A 13,621-nucleotide genomic window follows, 5' to 3' on the forward strand; every position below is an offset into this window, starting at 1 on the left:
ATGCATGTACACATCTGTGCGTGTGTATACATGTGTACATGTATGTGCATTGCATGGGTGTGTATATGTATGCATGCGTGTCCATGTGTCCATGTCTGTGCATGGGTGTGTGTACATGTCTGCATGCATACATGTTTGTGCATTGCATGGGTATATACATGCATGCATTGCATGTGTCTATGCACGTGCATGCTTCTACATGCATGCATGTATATATGCCTGTGCATGTGCATGGGTGTGTGTGTCCACGTGTGCATGTCTGTGCATGGGTGTGGGTACATGTGTGCACGTGTATGTGTCTGTGCACATATGTCTACATGCATGCACGTGCACATGTTTGTGCACGTGCATGGGTGTGTGTGGGCGGAGTAAACAAAGGATGAGAGAAATTTTCATGGTTTAATTTTGCTTTTTTCTCTGCCTCCAAGGTATCTGCCACATGCATAGCGATATAATCTCTCCAGCACACCCCATCAGCGTCATCCTCAACACAATTCCAAACTATGTGAGAAGTAGACATCCTGAAAACAAGAGATCTTGTAAAGTATGGTAGAATCTGAGTTTTGGAAAAAGAGATTTGAATCCCTGCTCTGCTACCTTCTACATGTTTGAGCCTTGAGAAAGTTACTCCAACTCTCTGAGCCTCCCTCATTTATCAGACAATAAAACTAATACCTACATGAAAGGACTGTTGTAAAAATTAAATGAGGTAACAAATATAAAATGATTACAGTAGGGCCTGATACAGTAGCAAGTGATCAACGAATGTCAGTGTCCTTGCAACACTGCTGCCTCGAGGCACTCCATAGGAGTTATCTGCCTTTCATCTGCACAGCAACCTTGTGGGGATGGGAAGTTCAGTGACTTGCCTAAGATCACAAGCTAGAGTGGAAGCCACATCTCTCTGTCTTCTGACAGCACCTGCCCTGGTCTATGTCCGAAGCAGTCAGTAGGTACCAAATGCTCTGCACTGGGCCTGAGGGACTTCCCAGGGATCACGAGCATGGACAGAAGGACAGTCCTCGCAGGAGCATAAAGAGAGCTATCTGTGAAATCTAAAATCCTTAGCTGGCTTGGTCTCCCAGGAAGAAGGACATGGCCTTTGGGAATGATCAAATACCAAATGCCCTTAGAGAGAGCTGATCTTTCTCATCTTATTTGGAAGATGATGGTGATAACAGAGAATTTGGAACAATAAAATCATTTAGAGAAAAGACAACTGAATGACTCTTACATATTTAAATACTTCCCAGGGGGTCAAGATGACCACTGCTTGTGCTCTAATGACCCGAAGGCAGGGCTGGGAAGGCCTCCCACAATGGGCTGTCCGTGTGTACTTGGTTAGTTGGCACCTTTATGTACTTATGTGATTATGTGTATGTGAAGGTTGTGACCCTGGTATATAAGCCACAGGAACACTGTTTCCTCCCACCATTTTTAATGAAGTGGTTTCTTTATGGAAGCTCTACAAGTGTGAGATTTATGTTAAGTGAGGGTTTAGCCTTACCCAGATGTGGATTGACATAGGATCAATCACAAAGAAAGGGAAAAGAATAACTATTGCATTTATTCAAACATCTATTCCATGAGTATGATGTCAACTAAATTTCACAACAACCCAGTGAGGGGCAGGTATTATGATCATCATCCTCTCAGTGAGACCATCTTGTCCTGTGTCACCCAGTCAGTAATTGGTAGGAACTGGATTCAAGCATGTCTATCCAGCAATCAAGTGTATGTTCTTTCTCTGTTGTTTAACAAAGACCAGACACTTGTGAGATAAAGGAGATGTATGAATGTCCACCTGCATGAGGGAAAGCTCTCAATGTGTCAGGATCCACTCACGACCTGTAAATCCATCAACCATTCTTTGCACCCACTTCTGTTTCCAAAGTGGGATTTGAACCAAAGTCTGCTTAACTCTAGAGTCTGAGCTCCTAGGAACACTGTGAGCCTTATGGAGACATTCCCTGAGGCCATATTGGCATCCAGTGTGGATCTAGGACCTTCTGATATGACCTGATTTCTGAGGGTATTTGGCGAGTGACAACCCCAAATCCTAATGTGCAGCCAAAGACAGAGAAGGTTGGCCACCAATGTGGGACAATGGAATCCTGGAATCCTAAATGTGGGTCCCCCTGGAAAATCAGAATCTTGGGGACAGAGTGACGGGTGGGTACCTGTATTTTTAACAAGATCCCCAAATACTCTTTTACTTGGAAAAATATCAGCCTAGGACAAAGAGGCTTTTTATCCTTAAAATTTTCACAATCACATAAGGAGGTCATTTCTCAATGGGAAGGGTTTTGGAATTTAGCAAAAAAGATGCCAGCATTTAAAAAGAAGAAGGAAATCTAATCATCATTGATATGGTTTGACTTTAATACTTAGCCTCCTAAAATGCTCACATCAAAAGCATAAATTCCCATAAACCAATTCTGAAGTATATATTAAACATAGCCTAATCTTTACTCGTGATGAGGAAGTTGACGTGTTCGGAGATGGCGATACCGTTTTCGAAAACTAAGCTTAACAAAGTCCTCCAAGTATGTATTAAGTCCCTCAGCTCGACAGTAATGCAGCCCCTCCAAGTATGTATCCCTGTGTTACTGAGCTCTCTTCAGGCACTACAGATTATGGGCTGGTTTATTTGGCCTGGAAACATCCATAAGTAATTATAATTAATTGCCTTCCCCATCCTAAGCTTCACAAATAATAAAAAAAGAGCCTTGTCCTAGGAGAGAAATGAGGACCAGAGGCTGATCCCCTTCCTGTAAGTGTTGTGGGGTTAAGTCTTCCACTATATATATAAAGAATACTCACAAATCAATAACTCAATGAAAGATGACAATTAAGAGGAATGTGCAAATCACAAAAGGAGAAACAGGAAGACCAAAACATAAAAACATATACAGATAGACTTTCAACCTCAAGAATAATTAAAAAAAAAAAAAGTGACAGAGATATGCTGTTTCTTGTCAAAGTGGCAATTTAAAAGCATAGTCACAGTTTTGAGAGCAATTTTGTAATGCACATCAATATTTTTAAATGTACATTTCTCTTGTAGCCATTTTTAGGATCTTCTTCCCAAGGAAAGAATTAAGCATGGGTATATGATTTAACTAAGACAATGGTTACTGCAATGCAGTTTATAATTTATAAGAGTGAAAAACTAAGGAAAAAAAGCCAAAAATGGTTAAAATATGCAATGAAGTAGTATGTAGTTACAATTTTTTTTGTAACTGCGTATTTAATAATATGGGAAAAGGGTCAAGCAAAGAGTGCTTAACACTGTATCACAAATCATTATGTATAAAATGGTCCCATTTTAATAAAAAAATCGTGTAAATAAGCATACAGAATTGCAATCATGAAGGCGTAGCGAGACAGATGCCAAAATATTTGCAGTGGTTATCCTGGGTTGTAAGGTCACAGGAGATATTATTTTCTTCTTTTTGTCTTATATCCTTGGCATAAACTTTTGTTAGTGAAAATGCATTCATTTTTTTTTATAAGAAAAAAGTCATATGTAAGGAAAGAAAAAAAGTCATATGTAAGGAAAGAAAAAAATCCAATATGATCAACAGTGTTTGACAAACATGCCATGTTTCTACATCCCTTTCCCCTAATTCTGATTTTTGTTTGCCCCTGAGATCTGTAAGCTGTCTCAGGAAGTATTTAGCTCGAGGCTAAAGAAGGGCAGAGGATTTTTCTGTGAAATTTGGGAGGACGGGAGGGGACTTTTGCTGCCTGGATTATGCCCCCCAACCCACCCAGAGGTCTGCTCAGAAGGTCCTCATGGGGATGCTGGGAACTAGAGATGCTAAGAACCATGGATTCTAACCTGGCTGAGGTCCAAGCCCTGGCTCATGTTTCTTGTTATCCACACTGGTGAGTTTTGAAAATGAAGGGAGGTGCTACTAATAATCACATTGAGAGAATCAGTCAGTTAAGCGTCTGCCTTCAGCTCAGGTCATGATCCCAGGGTCCTGGGATGGAGCCCCATGTCTGCCTCCCTGCTCAGCAGGGAGTCTGCTTCTCCCTCTGCCTCTGCTCCTCCTCCCCTGCTTGGGCTCTCTCTCTCAAATAAATAAATAAAATCTTAAAAAAAAAAAAGAAAATAAACATCTTGGGCAAACCAGGACATATGGTCACCATGGTCATAGGGAATTCTGGGGCTCATGGCATCGACTGCTGAAAGATGCCAGGGGCTGTCCGACTCTCTTCACAGATGAGGAAACAGAGGACCACAGAGAGAAGCAAACACATGCTGCCCAACCTTGGTGATGACGAGTCATGAGCATGCTGCTCTGAAGCTTAACTCAAAAGATTCCTCTGTGTGGGTATGTGTGTGAGAAAGTGTAAATGTATAAGTGTACAAGAGTGTGAGTGTATGTGTGAGTGTGTAAGTGTGTGAGTGTGTGTGTACCACCATGAAATGACATGGTAGGACATGAGCAGAACTTCACAGTCTTCTCTCCTGAAGCTCCACTGCTGAGAGATCAACACTGACTCATGTCTTTTGGCTCTTAGAGTTCTAAAAAATATCCCAAGACCAGCTTACAGGAGTCAAGACAGTCTCCTCTAAACTGCTCCTTAACCCAAGTCTTCATTCATTCAACAGGTATTTTTGTGCAACACCACGAGGTATATAAAGGTCCTATTTCACAGAACACTCTTGGTAGAGGTGCCCATTTTTATAAGCGAATGTGATCAGGAAATGTCTGAAGGACATTTCGAAGGAGCTTTTATGTTCTCTAACTCACTATATGGGTGGAGAGGGGAAGGCGTTCCCTTGTTCACACATCTTATTGTTCAAACAGAATGAAGCCTTTCCTTCCCCACAAAAGTTCCAACGGTAAAAATCAGTGTTTCCATTTCCTGTTTTCCTTTTGGAAAACATGCTTTTAGGGGTGCAAACTTGCTCCTAAGAAACAGGGTAGGGCAGTGGGGAGAAAGAGGTCTTTGGAGTCACAAATGCTATATATATTACAATAATCCTAAGATGCACAATTGTCCCCCCACTTTTAAACCTCTCTGAAACCAGGATGCATTTTACTCTCCATGGAGTGGTAAAGCCTTGAGTTCTTTCAGAGAGGTTTGTGATTGCTTCTGCTGGTCAGCAGGGGGCGATATCAACCCGGGACCACTTCACATCCAATTCCCTGACTGAGGTTTTTTTTTTTTTTTTAAAGATTTTTATTTTATTTATTTGACAGAGAGAGAGACAGACAGCTAGAGAGGGACCACAAGCAGGGGGAGTGGGAGAGGGAGAAGCAGGCTCCCGGCCGAGCAGAGAGCCCGATGCGGGGCTTGATCCCAGGATACTGGGATCATGACCTGAGCCGAAGGCAGACGCTTAACAACTGAGCCACCCAGGCGCCCCCCTGACTGAGGTTTTTTTTAAAGACCACATTCAGTGTGTGAAATCAGGCGGCAAGGCTATATGGATTCCATTTTGGAGTTTAACCTCTTGGAGAGCTCCTTTTTTTCCAGACCAGTCCCAGGGAATGGGCATGTGGGTGGGATTATCTGCTGGGTGGGATTTTTTTCTGTCCATCCTTACCTTGAGGGGTAAGCCCAGTTTATGGGGAGGAGTTCCTTCCAGACTCCCCATACTGGGTTTTTCTTACTTAGTGCTGCATAGAAAATGGGGCATCTCACGGATGATGGTACCTTAGAGTCAACAGAATATGGCAGCCAGATTTTGAGATCTATGGCCTCTACTTAACCTCTAGACGGCTCAGTTTTCTTTTTTGTAAGCAGGATAGTAATGTTTCTCTGAGGATGCAATAAACTGATATACATAAACACCAGGCACACAGTAGATGCACATTGATACTATTCTCCAGTTCTGGAATCTTATGGACTTGAAGGTGCTATGTTAAATCAGCTAAGGCTCCAGGACTCTTTCCTACTTATTCTCTCTCCAGAACCTCCTGCCTCCTGCCTCCCACCCCATCCAAAGTTCAAAGAGGAGAGAATGCAGATAGCACAGGACTGTTGTCTTTATATGAGGGCCTGGGAGAGAACAAGCTCCGGGACTCTTGGGAGAGGCAGTGTGGTGAACAGACCAGGCAGCGGCTGGGGGCTCACAGAGGGCTCAGATTGAAGCCCCTCTACTGACAGGTGGAGTTTGGGGTGGGCCACCTAATCATTTCTCTGTGTCTCCATTTCATCAAGTATAAGATGAGGCTCATAAGAGCACTTACTTCACACTGTCATTGTTAGTGAATTTGTGCTAACAGCTTAGAATAGTGCCTGGTATTTGGTAAATACCCAATGGCTATTACTTATGATACATCCTCAGCTCGACAGTAATGCAGCCCCTAGAGAGAGTCTCAGAGCAAAAGTCAATGCGAGGGTCTCTGTGACAGGAAGGGGGGGAGTGAACAAACGTTCTGATGTGACCCACTGTCCTCACCACGGGGCACCCATGCAAGGCAGAGCCCACGCTGGATAGTGCAATGCTACCCTTTGCTTCTCCTAGAAGAACCTTTCCTGGATGCAGAAATCAACCTCAGACACACTCTAACCCCTACCCGCCCCCCCCACCCCCCCGCCCTCCCAGGCCTACTCCTGCTCCAACACCAAGTCCGCAGATGAGATGCAGACGCTACTGAATAAAACACATTAAAAATTATCTACAGTCTGCAGGGGTCAGGTCATTAGAGAACCAAGTACATCTTTAGCAAGAATGAACAAAAGGGTTTTGTATAGCTCTGGATGTAGGTATTTATCCAGGCTAATTGAGAAGATTCTTTGCTAGACCACCCTGTTCTTCCTAACTTCTTCAATGTGGCAACCACAAAAGAAAACGCATTTAATTTGGACCTTAAGCCCCTTAAATATATTACAAGTAAGAAAAGCCTACTTGCTCTTTGGAGGAGGGGAGGGTGCTGAGTGAGACAAAATGTTTCTTCTCTTTTTGTTAGCACACAGACACAATCCATTTCAAATTGTGAACTAGAGGTGAAGATATTAATTTTGGAGTTTGCAACCTTTAGTTAGTTAATCACAGAAACTCACTGGGAATGGTGTATGTGCACAGAAGTGTGAATTCTCCAAATCCAGGAAAGCAGAATGCCCCAGGCAGCTGAACAAAGTAACAAAAAATTGCTCACTGGAGCTTTGCAGAGTATTGGATCAAACTCCTGAAACTTGCTTGCAAATTCCCTGCTGTTTTTGCCTGAGGCTCCTGCAGAGACCAAGCACCCTCCTGTGCTCAGTCCAGGAAGGTCTGTCCGCTTCCCTCAGTGCAGAGGAGCAGCCCAGCTAGGCAGGCACAGCGCCTACCTCCCCACAACCCTATACAGTTTAGAGCTAGGGCGGGAGAGAGGCATGGGAAAATGCCATTGTCAGTATGGGGATGGCTTCCATTTTTGAACACTTAACCTAATCAAGGCATTGCCTGGAGCTTCTCATAATAGCCTAAGTGGGAGGCACATCCATGATCCTCATGGTGCATTGAGGAACTCGTGCTCAGAGAGGCTACCTCACTTCCTGAAGGTCACATGGCAAGGAAGTGGCAAAGGTGGAATTCCAACCGAATGCTGAACCCACCACCCATCTCCTTTCCGCTATGCCTACATCAGGGGGCCTCTGAGCCATCGGACAACTGGGAAAATGGGAGAAGAGGTGTCTGTAATCTAAGAAAGGCAGTCTTTATCACTAATGCTTGCATCCAATTATTGGGCGTTCTCATACATTATGTGACAAGGGTTAGAACGGACATGAGTTCTCCTAAAAGCAAAAGCAAGTGGCTGTTAATGTCCCTTAGGGTTAAAAACCTCAAAGTCGAGGAAACTCCTTTGTTCTTTTAGCTATCTTCTCCTTAAAGAGCAAAGCTGAGGCCCTCTTGCCCTAACCAGCATCTCCATTCATGGCCTTCAGTCTACTCATGAGAAAAAGAAAAGACAGTACCAAACCAAATCGAACAAACGACAAACACACCAACCAACACCGCAGCCCCTGGGCTCTCTCTCTGGTCCCATGAACATTTACGACAAGTAACTTCAGAAAAAGAGCCACTGTGGAGACCCAGCTCTACCTTGTGCTCCAGGCTGGAGTCTTTAAACATCAGTGAGAATGGCTTGATATGCTCTCTTCTCAATTTATCGCCACTCCGCAAGTCGATGGTATGTTCTATTCTCTTGTTAATTTCCTCAGGCCCAGACTGGACATGCAAAGCTTGTGCAAGATGGTTTGGAAGTAGATTTATTGAATTTCTTGTTAGGGCAGCCAGAGTCTAGGGGGAAAGCACATGCAAACACAATAAACCTGCTAGTCCCCTTTGGATTAAAAAGAAATGCAATGTTTTTAGATCAGGTTGCATTGCAAACAGTAATAGCACTCCATGCATGCAGTCGTATTCAGTGAAACCTACAGAAGTTGATCAGTTAGCCATTTGCTTCAGAGAAACACAAAATATCACATCAGGAGGGTCACTTGCCTTTCCTCTGGGTAGGTGCACTGAATTCCTTTGGTTCAGGTATTTAAAGAGTTGTTGGCTTGGAGATGTTAATCAAGACCCTTTCTCTAACCAGGCACATGGCTGGTATGAGAGAAAGAAAACCACCAGAAATAACAGAAAGTAAAATAGCTGAAAAGTCCACAGAAATGATCATCTCTCACCAAGCAGAGTCCACACTCTCGTGTGGTCTTTCCTTTAATGGCGGTGGAGAGACTGGGAGACCCAGGGCTTGCATTTTTTTGTTTTTGGCATTCCTTGTGGACGGAGAGCCAAACGTGCCAGGATCTCTTCCTTAAACTCGAAGATTGTTAGATTTTTGCACCTCACAAATACGTTTTTTCCCCCATAGATCTAAATCTTGATATAGATATATAATGATATATAACGCCTCATTCCTCTTAGGCAAAAAATGCAAGCAGCTGCAGCCTCTCAACATTTCCCAGGGGTTAAACAGCATGAGGTGGGGAAAGGCGCGGCCACCCTGGTTGGTCACATGGACGCAGCCACAGCACTGGCTTGTGAAGATCCACCAGGTGTGACACGGAGGCCTCTGTCTCCCGCTGTTTCAGCTGCAGGTGACAACACCAACTGGCTGGATCAAGCCAAATGCAGTGCTTGCTCACAGCTCCAATTAAAGACAAATGCTTTGACAAAATAGTGGGAGTCAGAGCCGAAGGGATATGGGGGCAGGGATGTCCATCTCCTCCTCCAGGAGATTTCCCTGGGGAGAGGTCCAGGATGAGGTGCATTTGTAGAGTCAGGCAGGGAAAACTCCCTGCCTCTCTGTACACGCTCACCGCATCTGCTTTTCTCTGCCAGCCTCCCAGCCTGGCCACACTTAGCCCACAGACTAGACTGGGATCAGGTGATGGAGCCATCAGATGGCAGCCTGTGGGACCTGACAGAGCACCTGGAATGCTGTCTTGCCCGAACCCTTCATGTATCCCTGAGCCTCAGAGGCATGTGCTCAAGAGCCATCAGCTCATCTACAGTCGGGTCAGATCCTCTGACTCCAGAGCCAGAGTCAGGGGCTTTGAGCTCATGGAAAACTTCTAGCCCATTCCATAAGGATTCTTCCTCTGGTACTGTTAGACTCTTCATTTTAACTTTCATGGAGATATTTAATGTAACCTAAATTCAAGGTCTCTAAGGAATTCCATAGTAGGGCTTCATCACCAGTAGAATTTACTAAAACCCTTTCTCCAGCCCCAGGATAAAGGATGGAGTTGCATGTGCCAACATAAGAAAGTAAAGTACATGCTCCTAGAACCCTGAAGCAGTTAATTTCAGCTCTGAATACCAAGGAGGCTACTGCAGAGAAAAAGATAGATGTTAGGGGGAGGAATGGCAGGATGAGAGGGGAGGAGGAGGGCTGGAGCAGGGAGAAGGAAGCAGGGACCAACGTTCCAGAAAACTGAACAGCAGGAACCATGCAGGGCCAGAGGGCTTGAGCCCCTGGAACTAAATGCTGTTACAACAGCATCTCAGAAGGCAAAGGCATCTGCACTGTCGGCCACACTGTGCATCCCGCACTGGTTTCTTGGGCAGAAATTCTTCCCACACAGTTTGGAAAATGACAAGATTTAGTTCTCTATCTTGGAGGGGAGGGGGAAATGTTCATGTTGTTGTTGTCTGAGCATGCACTTTTACCCTCTGGCTTAGAGATGCCAAGATGCTCCCCCAGCAAGTGCTTGGAGCTGGGGTCGAACAGCTGGATGTGGAATCGGCTAAATATTGGCTCACTACATTCATCGTTAGGTATTTCTTTCTCTCCCTGTCATTTTAATTTTTCTCACGGTTTTCCTTCCTGGAACGAAACTGATCCTACCTACTCTACCAGTCCCTCATGCCTTCACTGGCTCTTGAACCTCTGGATTTCACAGAGAAGGGGAATTTCAAAAAATACCTTTGGGACAGATATATATAAATTACAAAACCAGCCACCAGTGCCATGACAGCTCTCTGATGTGACCACCACTTCATAAAATAAAGGGTAATTTTTTTTCAACGAGAATGCTATACTCTCGAAACAAAGGATAGTCCTTTACATTGGTTGCATTTAAATTAATGCATAACTCTGCTCATTTTTTCTTACGTCGATTGGGACTGGTGAAAATGGCATGAGAGATTGACTCTGGTCTATAAGCAGTCCTTCCGAAAACAAGCAATACACGTTGCTTCCTGGTTGCCTGTATCATCGGCCACTTCTGAAGGCAGAGACCAGTTGAGGCACCTGTCAGAGCTTTCCTACCCCCCACAAAATTATACCAGCTTTGTGGCTACTTCAAATAAAAGTCTGGAAGCACCTCTCTCTTTTTCATCATCGCTACCAGGTTATAGTTAAGAGCTGGGAAGGAGCCCTTGTATCAACATGTCAATGATGCTGTGCTGGAGAATTCTTTTCTTCTCCAGGCAATTATTTTTATTCTTTGTAGTTATATCCCTAGGATTTTATTACAGTTGTCAGTGTTCAGTGGACCCTTTCCTGATCGTTCACTTTGTCAATGACATAGGACCATCATACCTGCTGTTTGACCAGCAATGTCTCTGGTACCCACTTCACAGCTTCAGGATGTATATGCTCAAGGGAAGGCCAGCATCAACTCAAGAAGTCAAGCGAACTGGAATTAGGGAGGGAAATCATCTGCTTTCACTCACCCCCCATGCACCACTCAAAGCACGGCTGGCTTTGGGGGTGACTGTGGTTTGAGATGATCTGGTATACCTCTCCTCCTCCATTCATGATGACCACTAAGATTTGACCAGGTTGGATATGGTTGTCAACACCAAAAATCCATACGCTGATACTTCACAGGGATTCTTTTGTAAGTAATATTGGGGAAATGGGTAATGGGTCTCATTTGCAGATTTAAAGTCATTATAGAACCAGTTGTTCTTAATAGAATATGCCTTTTTCTCTTTTTGAGATGGACAGCTGCAGTGGGAGCAAGATTAAGATCATATTAAAAAATAGCATAAGCTTTCAAATAGGATTCCAACTGCAACTGACCTCTTAAAAGTCGAGATTATTTTATGTAAAAGACTTAAGCAGTTGGCTAGCAATAGGAAAACAAATGGATAAAATGGAGGGAAATGGGAAATGCCTGAGAATAATAGAAATATATATATTTATACACACATGCACACACACACATATACACACATACACACACATACACATGAAATTGAATACATGTATCTGAATGTATGTTTCAATGTATAGCTCAAATACATATTATGCTTATATACAATCATAAGTGTGTATACTCATTTATTTACCTTAGCTGCTATTTCCAGATATTTGGGAGGTCAGATTGGAGCAGCAATGTTGAGAAATATCAAAGGCTGCTGCTGAGCTAGCCTCTCATATCTGAGTCTCTTCACATAAAAGCACAGCAGCCCTGAGATTTATCCTAACCAAGATCCACGCCCTCCTGACGCATTTCAATGACCTCCTTACTCATAGGCACTTAGGACAGATCAAAGCCCAGATGAGAACCAAAGCCCCTTCTCCCAAGTTTCTGAACGTAGGGTCTGCCTGATAATCTGGGGGTTCGGGTGAAAATCAGCATCACAGGTCCCAGTTATGCTTTTGTAAACCGCATCTGAGTGGGGTGGGGCAAGCCATAAATCCTCTTAAACTCACCATCTGGTTTCGGCCTGTGACTTTTCTTTGGGAATTGTCTTATATGACATACAGAGTGAAAATCTATTTTTCCTACTGTCCTCTCACTTCATGGATGGCCATGAACTTTGGTAGTCCTTCATCAGGTTGTGGCAGCAAATACATCCTTCCTAGTAAGATTTCCGGCTGAAGGTGTACTCTCCAGAAACATCCAGTTTTGTTGAGTCAGAAACACTGTAGTTCTTATGGATCGCATATTCCAAATGCAAAACACCCTCCAAAGCATCCCTGGAGATACTGCAAATCCGCTGACATAGTTGCAGTGTTGGCATCTGGGGAAGTCATCACTAATTCTCCTAGTTAAGTCCTTTCCAAAAAACTTGTTCAAAGAACACAGGGAATCAAGGGATGCTTCTTTACAAAATGGTTCTGTGGACCAATCAGTTTAGGAAATATGGATCCATTACGGTTCAAATTGCATCATAGCCACTCAGCACGTGTTTGTTGAGAGACTTACAGTACGCGTCACTGAAATTAAGGTACGAATAAATTCTGCAGAAATGAGATTTTAAAACTGTGTATTTTCCAAACTTAGAACCACAAAATGCTTTTTGGCTCAAATCACCTCTACATGTTCTATGAAATATCATTTGGGAAAAGTTGGTCTGAAGTTCTTCCCTGTTTTTGTTCACAACTTCTACCTGGGGTCCTATCTCTAATCCCTGAGTAAGATCCTATTAACTTCCCTCCATGTGCCCCCCTTCTAGTGTATAGAATCAGACCCAATGCAAATGACATCTGACCTTGTGCTGGAGCCTAGACACCTGCCATAATATGACCTACTAAACAATTACTCAGCCCGTTCTATTTTATGCATTCAAACATGGAGCATCTAAGCTGCATGCCTTACCACTACTTTAAAAACCAATTATCTTGATGAAGTCCCAAAAGTTCATTTTTGCTTTTGTCTCACTAGCCTTTGGAGATGTATACTGAAAGAAGTTGTTGTGGCCGATGTCACAGAGGTTACTGCCTATGTTCTCCTCTAGGATTTTGATGGATTCCTGTCTCACACTGAGGTTTTTCATCCATTTTGAGTTTATCTTTGCGTATGATGTTAGAGAATGGTTGAGTTTCATTCTTCTGCATGTGGCTGTCCAATTTTCCCAGCACCATTTATTGAAGAGACCGTCTTTTTTCCATTGCATATTTTTTCCTGCTTTGTCAAAGATTATTTGACATAGAGTTGAGGGTCCAAATTTGGGCTCTATTCTGTTCCATTTGTCTATATGTCTGCTTTTGTGTCAGTACCATGCTGTCTTGGTGAGCACTGCTTTGTAATATAGCTTGAAATCGGGCAACGTGATGCCCCCAGCTTTGTTTTTCTTTTTCAACATTTCCTTGGCGATTCGGGGTCTTTTCTGATTCCATACAAATTTTAGGACTGTTTGTTCCAGCACTTTGAAAAATGTCATTGGAATTTTGATCAGGATGGCACTGAAGGTATAGATTGCTCTGGGTAG

General features: G+C 43.5%; 1 protein-coding gene across 1 annotated transcript in view; it reads right to left on the reverse strand.

The window, feature by feature from the left end:
* Window positions 1–13,621, reverse strand: part of ADCY8 (adenylate cyclase 8) — a 208,661-nt gene that overhangs the window by 58,483 nt on the left and 136,557 nt on the right. Inside the window, exon 8 of the mRNA XM_081817142.1 lies at window positions 8,051–8,248. Coding sequence (XP_081673268.1) covers window positions 8,051–8,248 — 198 coding nt within the window. The remainder of the gene's footprint in view (window positions 1–8,050; window positions 8,249–13,621) is intronic.

Source organism: Leptonychotes weddellii, chromosome 4, assembly GCF_054177405.1.
Source record: "Leptonychotes weddellii isolate Sample4059 chromosome 4, ASM5417740v2, whole genome shotgun sequence".
Lineage (NCBI taxonomy): Eukaryota > Metazoa > Chordata > Mammalia > Carnivora > Phocidae > Leptonychotes > Leptonychotes weddellii.